At 51.4% G+C, this 20081-nt stretch overlaps 1 protein-coding gene across 1 annotated transcript; it reads left to right on the forward strand.

Moving 5' to 3' along the window:
* Nucleotides 1-15240: 15240 nt before the first annotated feature.
* ydjc (YdjC chitooligosaccharide deacetylase homolog) lies at nt 15241-20081 on the forward strand. Its single transcript, XM_007884409.2, has 5 exons — nt 15241-15411; nt 17136-17295; nt 17733-17832; nt 17944-18121; nt 19592-20081. The coding sequence occupies exons 1-5, from the start codon at nt 15248-15250 to the stop codon at nt 19941-19943; spliced, it is 954 nt and encodes a 317-aa protein (XP_007882600.1). The 5' UTR covers nt 15241-15247; the 3' UTR covers nt 19944-20081.

The following is a 20081-nucleotide window of genomic DNA, read 5'->3' on the forward strand; positions in this document are numbered from 1 at the left end:
CGCCCACCAACTGTCAACCGTCAACCGCCACCCGCGCGCTCGCGAGCCCCGGGGAGTCGGCGGTGGTGATGGGGGGGAGGGGCAACGACCCGGCTCCAGCCAATCAGCGCCCGCCAGCGGCTCACTCTCTCCGTTCCCATCGGTCCGCTCCGTACGCCCACCTCTCGCTTCCACCAATCAGAGCCCGCCAGCGACCCTCTCGCCATTCTCATTGGTCCCTCCGCACGTCCGTCAGATACGCCGCCCCCGCGTCCCTCATCGCTCCCGCCAATCAGCGACCGCCAGCAACTTCCACTCTCCCTTCTCATCGGTCTTCTCAACACCTGCCGGTGATTGGACGCCGTGGCGCGCGGGGCGGGGCGAGGGGGAGGGTGAGAGCAGGGAGAGAACATGATTGGCTGTCAGGCGCGTCAATCAATTGCCGGTCCGACGTTGAAGGCGGGCAGCCCTGGTCCTCTGATTGGACACTGGGCTCTTGCGGATCAGCCAATGGTGGAGTCGCTTTCATGTGCGGGCGCCTATGAATGAACAACACACGCACAGAGTAGTAGTAAACCAGTCACATGGTGACACAGCTCACTTAAAGGGGCAGAACCACACACACACACACCCACACAGTCACTACACCTTACAGTCTACCCTGTGATGTATGTCTTTGAGACGTCTCAATAATTACACAAAATACGCAGTCACTTCACTTTGCAGTGTATCCTGTGAAGCGCTTCGCGACGTCTCGACGACGTGTTAAGGAAGGCTCCGTGTCACATGCAATGATTATTGTTATTATTATTGTTATTATTATTGTTAGTATTATTGTTAGTATTATTGTTATTATTATTGTTAGTATCTGGGTCTTGCTTTCTGCTGCCATGAATAATAAATAGGCAATAAAATAATAATCCTCGCATTTGATACGGCGCCTTATCACGTCTTCTCGACCTCTCAAAGCGCTTCACAGAATATGCTGTAAAGTGAATTGACTGTGTATATTTGTGGGCGAAACGCGGCAGCCGATTGCGCACAGCGGTGTCCCCACAAACAGTCGTGGGTTGAAAATGAACAATCTTTTTTGTTTTGTCTTTTGGAGGGGATTATTATCAGGTGTGTGGAGTAAGGAAACTTGCCCAAAGTGTAGTGACTGTATATTTTGTGGGCGAAACACGACAGTCAATTGGGTACAACTCGGCAGATAATAATAACGCTATCAATAATAAACCTTACATTTTATACAGCGCCTTATCGTTCCATGTGTAATCTTTTTAACGTATTATTAATAACAATAATAATCATTCCTTTTGACTTAGCACCTATCACAGCGAAATGCCTCAAAACATCTCAAAGAGCTTCACAGCTGTGAAGTGTAGTGACTGTGTATTTGCAGGCGAACACGGCAGCCAATTTGTTCCCCCGCCCCCTCAAACAGCCATGACGCAAAAAGCTCTCTTTATTTTTTTTTCCCTTTATAAAACAATCTAATTACTTACAGCTAACAATGGTACAAACCAATCAAAACAGAGAAGGGCAATCCTCCCCCATCACCACTACCCCCGAAATAAGGCGAGTAATAAAATAAATGTGGGAGTCTCTCTCTTCTTTTTCTCTCTTGTCTCTTCTCTCTCTCTGTGTCTGTCTCTCCCAGCTATCGCTCTCTCCTGTCTCTCGTAAACGCAATCACTTTTAAACCCTTGAGTGACACCAGTTGCAAGCAAGCGAGGCCGCGTTTGGTTTCATGGCGGAGGAGAGGAGAGGAGAGGAGGTTCGAGGCGGGAATGGAAACGGGTGCGGGCTGTGTGTGCGTGCGCGTGTGTGTGTGTGTGTGTATAACCGGTCATAGCTTTGGCAGCACGGTGGGGTGGGTCCCGTGAGCTTCGACTGAGATCTTGACGGAGGTCCTGTGTCGCCCGTTCCGCCCGCTGCTCACGTCCGATCTGTGGTCCAACGTGTCGTAGAAAGACGAAACGTGTTTCCGAGTCAATATGGGCAAGACCCCGTCCGACCGGCAACCGGACGGAACGAACTGGAACTGATGGGCTCCCGAGTTGTTCGGGGAAGCTCTGCAACTGCGGTCAGCGTAAGGGTAGGAGGAGCCCGTCCGCGGGGCCCGGCGGTTGGAGCTCAACGTGGTTCGGGCGCTGGTGGACGTCCCTTCCTTGCTGCGTTGGGAGCTCCTGGTTTCACACAGACGGCCTCGGATCACCTGATCGTAGGCTCCCACTCCCGACACGGACACACACATGCCCAGCTTGTTGGCCAGCGCCTCCTGCCTCCTCAGCCTGTTCATGAAGAGAGTGAAGGTGGCGGAGAAGAGGGAGTGGGCGATGCGGGCCTTGGCCTGCTCGCTCCTCTCCACTGGCGCCTTCCTGCAGGGTAACTCCAGCAGTGACTTGTATTGGAACTGGTTGAATTTCCTCTCCTGTGAATAATAATAATAATAATAATAATCTTTGCATTTGATACGGCGCCTTATCACGTCTTCGAAATGACTCAAAGCGCCTTCGCAGAATATACTGTAAAGTGTAGTGGCTGTATATTTCGTGGGCGAAACGCGGCAGCCAATTGCACACAGCAGGTTCCCCACAAACAGTCGGGGATTGAAATGGCCAATTTATTCTTGTTTTGTTTTCTTGAAGGATTATTATCAGCCGCGCGTGTGTGGAGTAAGGAAACTTGCCCAAGGTTTCGCCCTGACCGGCCGGGAATCGAACCCAGGAGGCGAGAACTCTAACCACTGAGCGATACGACTTCACAAGAATGGGAAGAAGCCTCGTGAGTGACAGAGAATAATAATAATAATAATAATCCTGGCTTTGATATAGTGCCTTATCACATCTCTGACAATGCAGTGCTCTCTCTCACCACCCACCCCCATCCAGCACTGTGCTGGAGTGTCAATCCAGGCCTAGTGATAAGGCGCTATGTCAAGGATTATTATTATTATTATTTATTGTGTATTTTGTGTGCAGTGTGTGAGGATACCAGTGTGTGTGTGTGTGTGTCTACGAGTGTATCAGTGTGTGAGTGTGTGTATTGTGTGTGGGTTTTGTGAATGAGATGTGAGTGAGTGAGTATGCGTGTAATTGAATGTGTGTATGTGTGAGCGAGTATGTGTATGAGTGAATGTGAATGAGTGTGTGTGAGTGAGTGAGTGAGTGAGTATGTGTGTGAGTGAGTGAGTGAGTATGTGTACGTGTGAGTGAGTATCTGTGAGTGTGTGTGTGAGTACGTGTGTGAGTGATTGAGTATGTGTACGTGTGAGTGAGTGAGTGAGTGAGTGAGTGAGTAAGTGAGTATCTGTGTGAGTGAGTGAGTGAGTGAGTGAGTGAGTGAGTGAGTATCTGTGTGAGTGAGTGAGTGAGTGAGTGAGTGAGTGAGTGAGTGAGTGAGTGAGTGAGTGAGTGAGTGAGTGAGTGAGTGAGTGAGTGAGTGAGTGTGTGTGTGTTAAGTGGTGGTGTTGAGTTTGGTTCAGGGGAAGCCACCTCCTGACCACAGAGGCCCGTGGGGTTCCTACACCTCTCACAGAGCAGAATGTGGATTGTATTGACCTGCTCTCAGTTGGGTTGTAATCTGCTGTACTGCTACTAATAATAATCCTTGCATTTGAGCGCTGTATGAGACACACAGTCTCACACACACGCATACACATTCACACTCAACAACAACAACTTGCACTTATTTAGCGCCCTCCACCCAGGGTAGTGTCTCAAAGCGCTTAACAGTGGCGGAGCCCATCACTCACACACACAGACACACACATACAGACACACACACACTAACACGCACACACACAATCACACGCACACAGCCACACACACAGTCACACTCACACAGACACACACACACACAGACATACACTAACACACACACACACACAGTGCACACAGTGAGCTCACCTTCTTTGCCCTTTTGGGTTTGGGTTTGGGTTTGGGTTTGGAGACCGTGCGACTCTCCTGCTTGATGTGGAAGCTGAGCCTGTCTGAGGCTGTGGTGAGAACCGGGGACCTGGGACGCTGCTGGGACAGGTCCCCGGTGTCCAGGCCCTGGTCTGACGCCATGCTTTTTTTTGAGCTCCTGGAGACTCTGAGGACCTCGCTGTGGATCGAGCTTTGGTCAGCGATTTTCTCAGTGATCAGCTTCTCCACCAGCTCCCTCACCACATCCTCCAGCACCTTCAGGAACTTGTGTTCCTCCAACACGATCACCAGGTCTTCAGAGGAGGCGGTGGATGAGGTCTTTTCCTTCTGTTTCTTCTCGGCTTTGGGTGACTCGGGCTTGGGGCTGGAGTGATCCACAGGCTCGCCGTAACTGCTCACCCCCAAATCGTTCTCCTCCATGGACTCCGAGGTTTGGTTCACAGAAGACAGCAGGGACAAGGCATTAAGGTCATCTGGGTTTTCCGAAGAATCCCCTCTAATCTCCTCCTCCAGGCTTTCAGAATATTCTCCCTTCGATTCCTGACCTTCCGACTCCCCGCTCTGAAGATTGTTTGAGTCCCCCAGAACCTGGAAGAATAATATTAATAATAATGATAATAATCCTGGCATTTGATACAGCGCCTTATCACGTCGTCGAGACGTCTCACGGCGCTTCACGGGATACATTGTAAAGTGGAGTGAGTTTGTGTTTTGTGGGCGAAACACGGCAGCCAATTGCGCCCAGCGACGTCCCCACAAACAGTCGTGGATTGAGCGACAAAATGATGATTATTACATTTCTTGGGAAGGATTATTACCCAAGGAAAAACCATCCGCCAATCGACTAACAACCGGGTTCCTACTTACTTCTGGGTAAACAGAGGAGTTACCACTTTGCTACAGGATAATGTGAGGCGGCTTTGAGACGTGAAAGACGCTGTATTGAATATAAGGATTATTATCATGGGATTACGTCGCCAAATGTGACTACGAGGCACACGATCATTGGGTAAAACAAAGTGGACTTACTTTCTCCTCTGACGAACGTTCATCATCAGCGTAATGGTCGGACATGTTGTGGCTTCAAATACTGGAGCTCCCACAAAGCCTCACTCGCAGTTTATCTGTGATGGAGATCCAGAGGTGACACAGTCACACCGGAGCGCACAGGTTACAACAATAATAATAATAACAATAATTCAGCGCCTCATCAAGTCGTCGAGAATATACTTTAAAGTGTAGTGACTGTGTGCTTTGTGGGCGAAACGCAGCAGCCAATTGTGCACAGCAACGTCCCACAAACAGCGGTGGATTGAGGGACCAAGTCATTTTTTTTACTGTGTGCCCCCAGTGACTGGTCGGCCCTTCCAGATCCTGCCGATGAGCCGGGGCCGGGCTGGGCTGCCATCAGCAGTGAGTGCCCTGGGACACTGCGGCCCCTCCCGTCTCAGGAACCGGACTAGAGACCGGCACAGAGGAGGGGGGGACTCGATTCTGACATCCCTTTGCCAAACATGTCACCTTGGAGCCAGTTCAGCCGCAAGGAGATCCAGCTTCTCTCCCCCCCACCGCCCCCCCGCCCCCGAGGAGGATACAACAACAACAACAACAAGATTCCATTTATAGAGCGCCCTTCACGTCGGGAGGATGTCCCAAGGCACTGGACAGTTGGGTCAGGACCCGAGCAAGTGTCAGTTACCTCAAGAGTGTAAGTGAGGTGGAGAGACAGTAAGCAGCCATGGCATCACCCACAGCAACACAGCTCCACAACCTGTTTATCGCTGCATCGCTCGTCTCTGTCTGAAAGAGAAGGAACGGAGGTAGCCCCAATGTGCAGGCATTCACAACAACAACAACAACAAATTATATCTACACAGCGCCCTCCACGTCTTGTGAGTCGATGGGGGAAATCACTCTTCAGGTGTAATAATCCCTTCAAAAAACAAATAAATAAATAGTAATTTGGCCACCCAATCCACGGCTGTTTGTGGGGCGTTCCTGTGTGCAATCGGCTGCTGCGTTTCGCCCCACAAAACATATAGTCACTACACTTTACAGTATATCCTGTGAAGCGCTTTGAGAGACTGGTAAGGCGCTGTGTCAAATGAAAGGATTATTATTATTATTATTAATATTGTTAACATTGGGGACCTGCCTTGTCGCTCTCCTCTGTCTCTGCCTCTAAAGAAGGTTCTTTGTGAAAGACCCTACAGGGGGTTGGAGTAATTCCAAGCAAATATCCTCCTACACTCACTGTCTTATTGTTGTCATCCCATCTCACACCTGGTGACGTGGTTTAAACCCACTGGGGCGAGGGGGCTGGGGCCTGGGGCGAAGGGGCTGGGGCGAGGGAGCTGGGGCCTGGGGCGAAGGGGCTGGGGCGAGGGGGCTGGGGCCTGGGGCGAGGGGCCTGGGGCCTGGGGCGAGGGGCCTGGGGCGAGGGGCCTGGGGCGAGGGGGCTGGGGCGAGGGGGCTGGGGTGAGGGGGCCGGGGCGAGGGGGCTGGGGAGGGGGTGCAGTTGGGGTAGAACACCCTATGGTGGTGTGTGTTCCGCCCAGTGACGTCATGAATGGGGGGGAGGTTGTCCACAGTCTCCATTCACGATGTCACATCAGATCCGGTTCTGGTTCACCGTTAGTGACACGGGGAAGTAAGACACAGGAAAGTAAACGCACAGGTACGAGGAGTATTCATAATAGAATAATATCAATCCTCGCATCTGATACAGGGCCTTATCACATCGTTGAGCCGTCTCAAAGCGCTTCACAGGATATCCTGTAAAGTGCAGTGACTGTGTATTTTGTGGGCGAAACGTAGCCGTCAATTGCGCACAGTAGCGTCCCCACCAACAGCCGTGGATTTTTTTATAGGGATTATTACCCTCGTAAAGTGATCTGCCACTTGACTAACAACCGGGTTCCTATCTACTGCTGGTAAACAGAGGCGTGTGGAGTAAGGGAAATGTCACTCTGCCCGGCAATCCAATCTGTGGACCTCTGGCTTGCGAGGCAATCGCGGTAACTACTGAGCTACAGGACTCCACGATTTTACCTTCTTATCTTCTTATGAGGTCATCCCAGGGCAACACCATGGTGATAAGAGGGTCAGTGATGTGTTTTTGGGGGCCAGGGCATCTGTCATGAAAGTTGGGCTATTAGTTTGGGCCAACACACAGCGTATAGAAAAAACACACTGGGTCCAAATCAAAGGTCAACAATGACGTCGCCTGGTTTCTCATCTTTGTGACTTAATCTGTAAAAGCAGTTTATTGATGTGTGACTTCACAATCCGATTTGATATCACACAAAGATGTCGGCGAGTGAGTCCAGCTGCCTCCAACCCTACACTCATTGAGCGTCTGTGTCTCTCTCTCTCTCTCTCTCTCTCGGCCTGGCTCAGTCGTTAGCGCTCTCGCCTCTGAAACAGCCCCCCACCACGTCAGGACTTGGAACTCATTTGGTTCCAAACTGATGCTCCAGCTCAGCGCTGGTGGGGGGGGGGGGAGAGACAGAGAGAGACGCATTGTCGGAGACGCTGTCCTTCAGATAAGACGTTAAACCTCACTCCCCATATGTGCCCTGTTCAGGTGGACATTAAAGATATTTCCCCACAGCACTCTTGGGAAAAGAGAAGGGAGTTTCTCTCTCTCTCTCTCTCTCTCTCTCTCCCACCCGGTGTCCTGGCCAACAATTCCACCCCCACTGATACAATCACTCACTCATTCACTGGCTGTGAAGTGCTTTGAGACGTCTCAATGACGTGATAAGTCAATACTGTACTAATCCTTGTGGTTGACACAGTGCCCGTAACATTGAAATGTCTTCAGGCAAATCGTTTTGTTAATCTCTCTGCCGTTCACCCTAAACTTTAGCTGCTGTTGGATAAGTGACAATAAAAGGTCAAGAAGGGTGAGGAATGTTTAATTGTGAAAGAGAATATTGTAATACAGATTCCCTGCTCCTCCCTTTAAATTCTTGCGGTTTAAAAGAATTCTATTTTAATTACCAAATCGATTCAGGTGAAATAGACCCTTTGGCTGATCCGATCTTATCCTCTCGAGAACACCTGAGCCACTTACTGCTTTGGTAAACAGAGACGCAAATGTGGAGTAAGGAAACGCGCCTAAGATTTCTTCCCGCCCGGGAATCGAACCCGGGTCTTCTCGCTTGCGAGGCGAGTGCTCTAACCGTGAACACTACAGGACTCAACCGATTAGCGCTGTAGCCCACCATTCTGGCTGCTCGGTCACAATTAATCGAGTGAGATTCAGTTGTGCTGAAAGACACAAACACGGCCTGAGTTTAGCGAGTGGGGTTATTGTACAGGATTTCTCGTTCTCTCTCTACGAACAAAGGTTAGATTAGTGAAGGTCTAATAGGTTCCCAAACTCGGCACATGGTCTCTAAGAGAGAGAGAGAGAGAGAGAGAGAGTCCTATGGCGTATTGACCCCCGTCCCAAACATCCTGCCTCTCTCGGTCTTGATAACCCTCACCTATCCAGTCACCTGTGTCGAGGGAATTGCCAGTCACTGCTCAGACCTTGTGAGTCTGTGGCCATCATAATCTTTGCATTTGATATAGCGCCTTATCACGGCACATCGCAGCGAGAGGACCCCGGGTTCGATTCCCGGACGAGTCAGGTCGGGGCGAAACCTTAGGCAAGTTTCCTTACTCCACACACCCGCGCACGCACGCACACGCACACACCGGCGCACGCACACACGCACGCACATACACACCCGCGAACGCACGCACACACCCGCGCACGCACGCACGCGCACACACGCACACACACGCACACACGCGCACGCACACACACGCGCACGCACACACACGCACACGCACACACACACACACACCGCTGTTTACCAGCAGTCAGTAAGAACCCGGTCATCAGTTGATTGCTTTGAGACGTCTCAAAGACGTGAAAAGGCGCTGTATCAGCTGCGAGGATTATTATTATTATTATTATTATTATTATTATTATTATTGAACCCACAACCTTTTGACTCAAGAGGCGAGAGACTGAGCCCGGCCGACACTGGTGTGTATATATATATATATTACTGATTATTATTATTATTACTGTACTGGTAGAATTAATTATTAATAGTGAATATTGGGATCACTTGACTGGATGAGCAATAGGAGACGCCTCTCCCCCCCCCACCCCCACCACTCCCCCCCCCACACCCCCACCACTCCCCCCACCCCCCACTCCCTCCCCACCCCCTCCCATCCTTTGGGGGGAAAATACGTGTTTAAACCCCCAAACAAAATAGGTACGTAATTCCGCTCTTTAGAGGGAGACAGAGAGACACAGAGAGAGAGAGAACTCCTTTCTCTTTTAAACCCACCGCGTGTTAAGGAGATTCGCTAAGAATGGGATGAAAGAAACAGAGAGAGAGAGAGAGAAGAGGTTAGGAGATGGAATGTCCTGATTGCTGTTGTTGTTGTTGTTGTTTTTTTGGGGGGAGAGAGAGAGAGAGAGACTGAGAAATAGAAAGATAGATTGAGAGAGAGAGAGATGTGGGAAATCAAATTAAAAGAGAGAGAAAGAGACAGAGAGGAAAGGGGTTGGGACGGGAATACACATTTTTTGGGGGTGTGGGGGGGGAGGTGTGGGTGTGGGGGGAGTGTGGGGAGTGTGTGGGGGTGTGGGGGGGGAGTGTGGTGGGGGGTGTGGGGGGGGAGTGTGTGGGGGGGAGTGTGGGGGTGGGGGGCGGAGTGGGGGAGTGGGGGGGAGTGAGTGGGTGTAGGGGGGGAGTGGGGGAGTGTGGGGGTGTGGGGGGGGAGTGTGTGGGGGGTGTGGGGGGGGAGTGTGTGGGGGTGTGGGGGGGGAGTGGGGTGGGGGGGATGGGGGGGTGGTGGGGGGGAGGGGTGGGAGTGGGGAGTGGGGGGGGATGGGGGAGTGTGGGTGGGGGGTGGGGGGGGGGGGGAGTGTGTGTGGGTGGGGAGTGTGGGGTGGGGGGGGGGGGGGGGATGGGGGAGTGGGGTCGAGATCTGTTTTGATCAAAACCAGTGGGTGAGGGGGAGAGAGAGAGAGAGAGAGAGAGAGACGAGAGAGGGGGAGAAAGAGGAGAGAGGGATAGAGAGAGGAAGAGGAAAGAGACAGAGAGAGGGAGAGAGGGAATGCGGAAATGAAGGTGAAGTGACCGTGAGATCAGCTGTGATGGTGACAATGAGCACCGCGTCCGCTGTGGAGAGGTCTGAGCCCCGAACCCCTCCTGTGGGGCTGTGCTCCACCTCTCCCTCTGGACTCCAGGGCACAGCCCCCCGGGGGGTGGGGGGAGAGGGGTACAGCCCCCCGGGGGGAGGGGGGGTACAGACCCCCCGGGGGTGGGGGGGAGAGGGTACAGACCCCCCGGGGGTGGGGGGGGAGGGGGGTACAGACCCCCCGGGGGGTGGGGGGGAGGGGTACAGACCCCGGGGGGGGGGGGGGTACAGACCCCCCGGGGGGGGGAGGGTACAGACCCCCCGGGGGTGGGGGGGAGGGGGGTACAGACCCCCCGGGGGTTGGGGGTACAGACCCCCCGGGGGGGAGGGGGGGTAACAGACCCCCGGGGGGGGAGGGGGGGTACAGACCCCCGGGGGGTGGGGGGGGGTACAGACCCCCGGGGGGTGGGGGGGGGGGGGTACAGACCCCCGGGGGTGGGGGGGGAGGGGGGGGGTACAACCCCGGGGGGTGGGGGGGGAGGGGTACAGACCCCCCGGGGGGAGGGGGGTACAGACCCCCCGGGGGGGGGGGGGGGGGGTACAGACCCCCGGGGGGGGGGTGGGGGGGGGAGGGGGGGGTACAGAGACCCCCGGGGGTGGGGGGGGGTACAGACCCCCGGGGGGTGGGGGGGGGGGGGGTACAGACCCCCGGGGGGGAGGGGGGTACAGACCCCCGGGGGTGGGGGGGGGTACAGACCCCCGGGGGAGGGGGGGTACAGACCCCCGGGGGGTGGGGGGGGTACAGACCCCCGGTGGGGGGGGGGGGGGGGGTACAGAACCCCCGGGGGGTGGGGGGGGGTACAGACCCCCCGGGGGGAGGGGGGGTACAGACCCCCGGGGGGGGAGGGGGGGGTACAGACCCCCGGGGGGAGGGGGGGGTACAGACCCCGGGGGGGAGGGGGGGTACAGACCCCCCGGGGGGGAGGGGGGGTACAGACCCCGGGGGGGGGGAGGGGTACAGACCCCCGGGGGGAGGGGGGTACAGACCCCCGGGGGGGAGGGGGGGTACAGACCCCCGGGGGTGGGGGGGGGAGGGCTTTGCCGACGTGAATGCAATAAAAGGGGCCGCACTGTGGGATTTGGGGCAGTGAACCCGCGGGACTGAGCGGCGGAGGATCAGAGTCACCGCGAAGGTCACTGGTCAGGTCTGTGTGTGTGTGTGTGTGTGTGTGTCTGTCTGTGTATGTGTGTGTGTCTGTGTCTGTCTGTGTGTCTGTCTGTGTGTGTCTGTGTGTGTGTGTCTGTGTGTGTCTGTCTGTGTCTGTCTGTGTCTGTCTGTGTGTGTGTGTCTGTCTGTGTGTGTGTCTGTGTGTGTGTGTCTGTCTGTGTGTGTGTCTGTGTGTGTGTGTCTGTCTGTGTGTGTGTGTCTGTGTGTGTTGTGTGTGTGTGTCTGTGTGTTGTCTGTGTGTGTGTCTGTTGTGTGTGTCTGTGTGTCTGTGTCTGTCTGTGTGTGTGTGTGTGTCTGTGTGTGTGTCTGTGTGTGTGTGTGTGTGTGTCTGTGTGTGTGTCTGTGTGTGTGTGTGTGTGTCTGTGTGTGTGTCTGTGTGTCTGTGTGTCTGTGTGTAACTGCGTATTACTATAGTGATGATGAGCGTCTCTTAAAATATTAGGAAAGATGAGCAGTTTCCCCTCTGTCTCTCTCTCTCTCTCTATTTCTGTCATTCTCCCCCTCTCCCCCTCTGGTCTCTCTCCCCTTCTCTCTCTGTGTGATTCTGATATAATTTATTAAGGGATGTGTATGTGTGTGTGTATGTGTGTGTGTATGTGTGTGTGTGTGTATGTGTGTGTGTATGTGTGTGTGTATGTGTGTGTGTGTGTATGTGTGTGTGTATGTGTGTGTGTATGTGTGTATGTGTGTGTGTATGTGTGTGTGTATGTGTGTGTGTGTATGTGTGTGTGTGTGTATGTGTGTGTGTATGTGTGTGTGTGTGTGTATTGTATGTGTGTGTGTGTGTGTGTGTATGTATGTATGTGTGTGTATGTGTGTGTGTGTGTATGTGTGTGTGTGTATGTGTATGTGTGTGTGTGTATGTGTGTATATGTGTGTGTGTGTGTGTGTGTATGTGTGTGTGTGTGTATGTATGTGTGTGTGTGTGTGTGTGTGTGGGGGGGGGTAGTTTTTGGGGTGGGGATCTCATCTGTAAAATATTCTTAGAGATAGAGGTAAAGAGGGAGAGAGAGGTGTGGATTTTGTTGGAAATTATTGTGCATAATTGCAGCATTTAAGCCAAATCTTGTTGGAGTAAAATAGTTATCTGGACAGTGAGTGTTTGCCATTTGTATATGTGTAAAGTATTGAGAGAGAGAGAAAATGAACACGTTGCAATTTACTTACATAAGTCCTCTTTTTCCTCTCTCCCTCCCACTCTCTCTCTCTCTCTCTCTCTCTCAGTGTATCAGTCATATGGTTTGTTGGGATGTGTTGGTCATACATCTGTGGGGTTGGAGAAAGAAATTTTATCAGTTTAACATCCCATCCAAATTATTATTAATTATTATTATTAGCAGAAAGGGGGCAAGAAGTCTGATCGAGGCCATAATAATAATAATAATAATAATCCTTGCATTTGATATAGGGCTTTTCGCATCTTCTCGACCTTAAAGCGCTTCACAGAATAGACCGCGAGGACTGGGATGGGAGACGGGGTGGTGCGAGGATTTTGGAAGGATAGTTCTAATAATAATCCTTGCATTTCATACGCCGCCTCGCCATGTCTTCCGAGGCGTCTCAAAGCGCTTCACAGAATATACTGTAACGTGTAGCAACTGTGTATTTTTGTGGGCGAGATGCGGAGGCCAATCGCGCACAGCAGCGTCCCTACATGACCACATTTTTTTTTTGAGGGATTATTAGCCCCAGAAATCCACCAATCGACTAACAACCGGGTTCCTACTCATTGCTGGTAAACAGAGGTGTGTGGAGTGAGTAAGGAAATTGCCTAAGGCTTCGCCCTGACCGAGAGTTGAACTCAGGTCCTCTCTCTTGTGAGGCGAGGGCTGTAACCGCTGAGCTACAGGACACCAGTGAACGTAATTGCATTTCAGCCAAACAGAACCACGTTTGGAAACACAAGTCCGAGGTTTCCTAACATTGGAAACTCAATCTGCCCTGAAGCCAGTGATGCGATACCTGCTTTGGCTCGTTCTATGGACAGAGACCTGGGGGCAAACAAACCATCTCATCGCTCCCACAGCGTGCAGGAGACAGAGAGATGCACGGACAATTAATCTGATTTTTTTTTTCTCCAATTTTATTTCGCAAATTTGGACGGAAGAGGAATGAGTATTGGCCAGGCCACCAGAACTCTCTGTACTCCTCAAATAGTGCCAATAGGATGTTGGGTATGAGTTTGAGGACCTGAGTTTGAGATCTCTCGTTTGGGTACCTACCAGGACTCCTGTAGCTCAGTGGTTCCAGCACTTGCCTTGCAAGCGAGAGGACACAGGTTCGATTCCCGGTCAGGGCAAAACCTTAGGCCAGTTTTCTTACTCCACACACACGCTTTTCCGGGGGTAATAATCCCTCCCAAAATAATTTGGTCGCTCAACCCACGACTGTTTGTAGGTTGTTGCTGTGTACAATTGGCTGCCGCGTTTTACACACAAAATACACAATCACTACATTATATTCCATAAAGCACTTTGAGACGTCTCAACTCTCAGTTTGGTTGGGAGCTTCTTAAGTCCGGTGATGGGTTTCCACACATGTCAGACAGACCCCCGGCTGGCCACAAAGATAAGGCCGATGTATTAAGAAATTATATAAGAAACAGCAACAAGTGACATAAGGAAAGAATCCGGTTTGTCCCCTTCCCTCTCACTACTTTGAACGTCATTGTGGTTTCAGTGAATCATGTTACAGTGGTTGAGTGTTATCAGATTCCTTAGTAACTTATTTCAACCTGTGGCAAAACTACACGTTCTTTCTTTGGTTTCCCTAAGGTGGTGACTGTTTTTTTTGTCCCCCCTTCTGAACGTATTTGGGTTTGATAGTGATCTGGATGTTCTCAGCACTTTGAGCCTGGGCTAGGGCATTGAGTTGGGGCGTGACTGGTGTCAAACTATCATTCCTAACTCACCCTTAAAAGGCATTCTGCTTTGTACTCCACGAAGCACTTTGTGACGTCGCAATGACATGATAAGGCGCTGTATCAAATGCAAGGATTATTCTTCTTATTATAATTATTAGAGAGACAATGGGCTGAATGACTTCCTGCTGCACTGTACAGTTGGACCATATCATGGAGTCACCTCCTCCACGACCTGTTGGGTGTCACTCTCGTCTCATGATTAACTAAAATAATAACCTTGTGCGTCAAACAGGACATCTCGGAGGGTGGCACAGGATTGCGTGAGTGGTAATGACTGTGTGTTTATGTGGGCAAGTTACCAGCACATGTATCTCACCCGGGCAGCTGTCTCTCAGCTGGGCTCAAAGTCCAAAAGAAAAAGTGTCATTAATTTTGTTTTCCCCGAAGGAGTATAGACGGGGAGGTTTAACGTCTCAGCTAAGGACAGCGCCTCACGCTCTCTCTCTCGCTCTCTCTCCCCCCCCCACCTCCAGCACTGCACTGGACTGTGTGTGCTCAAAGTTCCCGACGTGAGGGCTTGAACACACAACCTTTTGACTTGGAGGCGAGAGGGTGAGTGACCGAGTGCTGACGACAAGGTTGACTCACTTAAATCACTTTTTTCGTGCAGTCTGCATTGCAAGTCGCTATTGAGCGCCGGAGTGAGACAAAAGGGCTTTGATTGTGGCTCACGTTGTCATGACTGAAATGACTGATTTCCCAGCAAACTGCCACATGGATTTCTGGAGCTCAGTGGTTAGAGCGCTGGGCTCGCAAGCGAGAGGATCTGGGTTCAATTCCCAGGTAAGTTTCCCTCTGGCAAGTTTCCTTGCACAAGCGGAGTAAAGAAACTTGCCTAAGGTTTTGCCCTGACCCGTCTGGGAATCAAACCTGGGTCCTCTGGCTAGTGAGACGAGGGCTCGATCCACTGAGCTACAGGACTGGGGAGCGATGTGTCGTGGGCAGCCTGTGTTGTTAATGAGGTGCTGATTGACCCCTCGCTCTCTCTCTCTCTCTCTCTCCCTCTCTCCTCAGCTCGGCAGGTGGAGAATGCCGCAGCCCCGGGTCAGGCTGATCGTGACCGGGGACGACTTTGGTTACTGTTCGCGAAGAAACCGGGGAATCGTGGAGTGTTTTAAAGCCGGCGCCGTCTCCAACGCCTCTCTCCTCGTCAACGGCAACTCAGCCCAGGAGGCTGCCACGCTAGCCTCGAGGTCAGTTCGGCTCGGCTTCAGCGCTCGCCCTCTCCTCGACAGTCAAACCGTCATCAGAATAATTCCCCTCACATTTAATCCGACCTGTGTTTACACAGCGCCACCTCACTCACGCAGGGCAGCGTCCCAGAGCGCTTGATAATGGCGGAGCACGATGCTGGGGGGGGATGGGAGGGGGCGCGGTGACCGTAGGCGCTGGTTCAATAGGGAGGTCTTCAGGCCGGACCTGAAGATGGGGAAGGAGGGGGCAAGGCGGAGGGGCAATCCAAAGGACAGCAATGTCCGACAATGCAGCTCTCTCTGCCCCCAGCACTGAATTGGAGCGTCAGTCCAGACCAATCCAGTTTCAAGTCTCGACGATGGGGGTTTGAAACCACGACCGTCAGACTGAAGAGGAGAGAGTGCTACGGACTGAGTCAGACTGACACACACTGGTCTCTCTTTCTCTCTCTCCCCCCACACCCCCTTCTCTCTGTCCAACGCTGAAACCCGAAACTGGTGGAAACACCACATCCTTGTCAGAGAGACTTGGATTAGCCCAAAGCTAACAGTGTCTTTGTTTCTCACTGTAGTTAAGAGCAAAGGTTGGGTTATAAAACATGATATTTCCGGATTCCTTAATAATAAACATAGAAGGATGTCATTTCTAACTCACAGGAGATATATCCTACCTTCGGCAAGTTTCCTAATGCCACACACCTCTGTTTACCTCCAGTGAATAGAAACCCGTTTGTTAGTTGATTGTTGGATCACTTTCCAGGGGTAATAATCCCTCCAAAAAATTAATAATAATTGGTCATTCAATCCATGACTGTTTGTGGGACACAGTCAACCAATCGACTTGACAATCCATCAGCTGACAAGTGCTTTGATACGTCTCAACGAGGTGATACAACACTCTATTAAATACAGAGATTATTATTGTTATTGTTATGAGGTGCTTCACGGGATTAAATGGGAATTGTGGTGACCGTGTGTTTTCTCGGCGATGACGTGGAAATGCGCTGCATGAAATGCAAGGATTATTAATTACTATTATTATTACTGCATTTGACAAGTATAAAGTAGCTTGGGTTCAGAAAGATGCACTTACCAGCCATAGCCACGGGGCCGCAGGCTCGAGCTACAATCGGAAGCGTGTTACCCACTGTACCACCCAGGCTGATGAAATATTACATTAATCCCCAGGTTTCGCTGTGTCTTAAAGCGATTGTTGGTCACATTCACTAACCCGTGGCTCCCACTAGCGGTCAGCAATAGGCAGTTGTGTTTGGTACTGTAATGGTGAGATGTCTCGCGGGCAGTTACCGTACAGTGTGGTGTGAATATCTATAGATGATGATGATAATAATGCTTGCATTTGGCAGAGCACCTTATAATATGTCTCAAAGTGCTTCACGGCAATGTCCCACAAACAGCCATGAAAACAGCGATTGTCTTGGTTCTCAATATAAAAAATTGCTGTAACATTTTTTTTTGTTTCTCCCACAAATTACAACGGCCACCGCACTTCACAGTACATCCTGTGAAGAGGCTTTGAAACGTCTCAACGACGTGACAAGGCGCTGTGTCAACTGCAAGGATTATGATTATCAAATATAAATCAACAAATATTTTTTCTTGAACTGTACAGTAAGTTGAATTGCAGTTACTGATACTAATTGAATGAAGTTCTGCCAGGGATTACCATTAAAGCCTTGTTGTTGTTGCTGTTGGGGTTACAGACATGGAATTCCACTTGGTCTGCACGCTAACCTGTCAGAGGGTTTACCTGTTGCTCAGCCACTCCGGCTGGGATTATCCCTGCTCAACAAGCGTGGAGTTTTTCACGGAAAAATGGGATTTCGGGATATCCTAAAGAGCGGAGCCATCAAACTCCCAGAGGTACCAGAACCGTAGATATTTACAGCCCAGAAGGCCATTCGCCCACCGTGTTGTGCTGCCTCCTTTAAAGAGCTATCCTTTCAGTCCCATATCCCTCGATCCCGTGACCTGACGAACATCTGGTCACCTCAGTCTTGAAAATGTGATTGGATCCAGTCATAATCTTTTGGGGGAGAGGGTGGGGGTGAGTTCCAGATTTCCACCCTTTGTGTGAAAAAATGCCGCCTGATTTCACTCCCCTCCCTCGCTTCCTTCAAAATCCCTTCTGAAGACCCTCCTCTCCGGCCTCGCCTTCGGTCACCCTCCCACCACTCACCCTCCCTGCCCTCCAACCCCTCCCAATCCCGACCCCCAGCTCGGGTGCAAACCCTCGACTGTCTAGGGCCTTGGGACGTGAAAGGCGCCGTGCAAATATAACTTCTTGTTGTTGACAACAGGTTGATCAGGAGCTGAGGGCTCAGGTGGAGCGGTTCCGTGAACTGACGGGATATTTACCGCATCACATGGATGGGCACCAACACGTACATGTTTTACCCGGTGAGCACTTTCTGCTGAGGCGAGAGAGAGAGCGATTGATTCCTGGAAGTGTCAGAGATTGCAGTGAGGTAGCGTTGAGTGAACCCACGGGTTTGTTTGCTGTGTCCGCAGATATCCGCGATGTATTTGCAAACGTGCTCTCGGATTATGGGATCAGGTTCACACGGGTCCCCATCGAGCCGGGGCTCAGAGACTGCCACTGGATCTCACACCAACTGATGGCGTTTTACCGGGAGGTGGAGGAGGATGCGTTCAGTTCAATGCACGTGTTTCGAAGGCATGGAATCAGGTAAACGGCCACCTGTGGGAGCACAATATGGGGATTTAAGCCCCTAACCTCACCGGCTCCTGGGGTCAAACAGTGACCGGATCAGTGGGGAGAAACAGACTAACACTGCTTCTCTGATAGATAATAATAATCCTTGCATTTGATACAGAGCCTTACGTCTTCGATCTGTCAATCGACTTAACAACCGGGTTCCTACTTACTGTTAGGTAAACAGAGGCCTGTGTGGGGAGTAAGGAAACCGGCTCCTCTCGCTTGCGAGGAGAGTGCTCTAATCTCTACACTACTGGAGTCCAGATAACTGAGCAGAGAAGAAATGACGTACCTTACTGAAACCATCGGGTCTTCCTCCGTTCTTCAATGAAGTTCATTCTCCAATGAGGCTTTATTTGGAGCCTTGAGACATGAGTAGTTGTTTCCGTGACTGTGCAAACGCAGCCTGTAGTCCAGCTCGCCTCTGTTGGCCAGTGTAGAGTCTCAGCACTCCGAGACACTATCCCGCTGAAGAAATACAAGCTGTTGCGTTGTTAGGGTTGACTGTGTGTCAGTGTGTGCGAGAGGATAGGGGACTATCCGGCCTTTTATTAAAATGCGTTCCAGAACTGCAGGATTCCTAATAATAATAGTAATCCTCGCATTTGATATAGCGCTTTTCACGTCGGGAGGACGTCCCAAAGCGCTTCACAGAACACACTGTAAAGTGAATTGACTGTATATTTGTGGGCGAACGCGGCAGCCAATTGCGCACAGCAATGTCCCACAAACAGTCGTAGATTGAAAATGACCAATTTATTATTGTTTTGTTTTGGAGGGATTATTATTAGGCTCTGTGTGGAGTAAGGAAACTTGCCCAAGGTTTCGCCCTCTGCCTGGAATTGAACTCAGGTCTCTCACTTGCAAAGCGAGTGCTCTAACCACTGAGCTACAGGACTCCACATTTGTATTCAGCCTCGCTTTAAATCTGTCCGAGTCAATACATGGTGTAACAGACTGTGAGGCATTCAGGACCGAGTCTTAACCGCAGAATGGAATTCCCTGCGGATCCTGACAGCACCACAAAAGGTGCTCGTTTCTAAAGAAATGGGCTTCAATCGCCCTGTCTGAGGTCCATCTCAACACTTTGAGCATCTCTCCCTTCCCTTCCTCCTTCCCCCCGTGCTCTTTCCCCCCTTGTCTCTCACGCCCCCCCCAGTCAGGAATGTTACCAAGGAATCCTCCCACTCAGTTCCTGTTAACCCTGCAAAGCTCTAAAGGGTGGTCCAAGCAGCGGGAAAGCTTCCCAGACAGCGCTCCCAATGGGAAGCTGAGCGGTTTTAGCTGGTTAGACACCCGGTTGGCCAAAAACAAAATGACTGAAATGTTAAGTGCCTAAACCTGACACAAAGGGCACTGTACAAATGTACTTTGTGTTGTACTGTGACACACCTCTGTGTATTGAGCCCCAATGTCTCTGCTCTTGTTTCCCGGCTGCAGGTGGCCTGATATCTACATCGGTTTGACTACTATGGGGAAGCACATGGCAGTGCAGAGCATCCAGGCAGCCATTGGCAACGCCACAGCATCACAGAGGCTGAAGGAGAACTCCTTGGACATTGCTTTTGGGGGGGAAATGGGGTCCGTGCCAGGGGATGGGTCCCTGACGATGGAGTTGATGGTGCATCCTGGTTATCCCAGCGTTCCCCAGGAAGGAGGGTGTGGAGAGGGCCCGGATGAGTTTTCCCAGTCTCGGGAACGCTTGAACGAGTTGAAGACTCTTAAGGACCCCAGGCTCCTAAAATATTACGAGGAGAATAATATTCTACTGTGCGCATTTAAACATTTATAAAAGGGAATAGACAGAAGGTAGGAGATAGAGAAGAGGCTGGATGTTCAATGAAGGAAAGCTTAGGAGATATGTGTCATAGGTTAGAAAATGGCATAGCTTTTATAATAATAATAATCCTTGCATTTGATACAGCGCCTT

The sequence above is a fragment of the Callorhinchus milii genome, unplaced genomic scaffold (genome assembly GCF_018977255.1).
Source record: "Callorhinchus milii isolate IMCB2004 unplaced genomic scaffold, IMCB_Cmil_1.0 Scaffold8, whole genome shotgun sequence".
In the NCBI taxonomy this organism is placed as follows: Eukaryota; Metazoa; Chordata; class Chondrichthyes; order Chimaeriformes; family Callorhinchidae; genus Callorhinchus; species Callorhinchus milii.

What these genes read in the sequence shown, in the direction of transcription:
- ydjc (XM_007884409.2), top strand. Translation starts at nt 15,248, where the DNA reads ATGCCGCAGCCCCGGGTCAGGCTGATCGTGACCGGGGACGACTTTGGT. An exon ending in ACACGTACATGTTTTACCCG is followed by an intron (nt 17,833 to 17,943) that starts GTGAGCACTTTC and finishes CTGTGTCCGCAG; the next exon opens with ATATCCGCGATGTATTTGCA. An exon ending in TTTCGAAGGCATGGAATCAG is followed by an intron (nt 18,122 to 19,591) that starts GTAAACGGCCAC and finishes TCCCGGCTGCAG; the next exon opens with GTGGCCTGATATCTACATCG.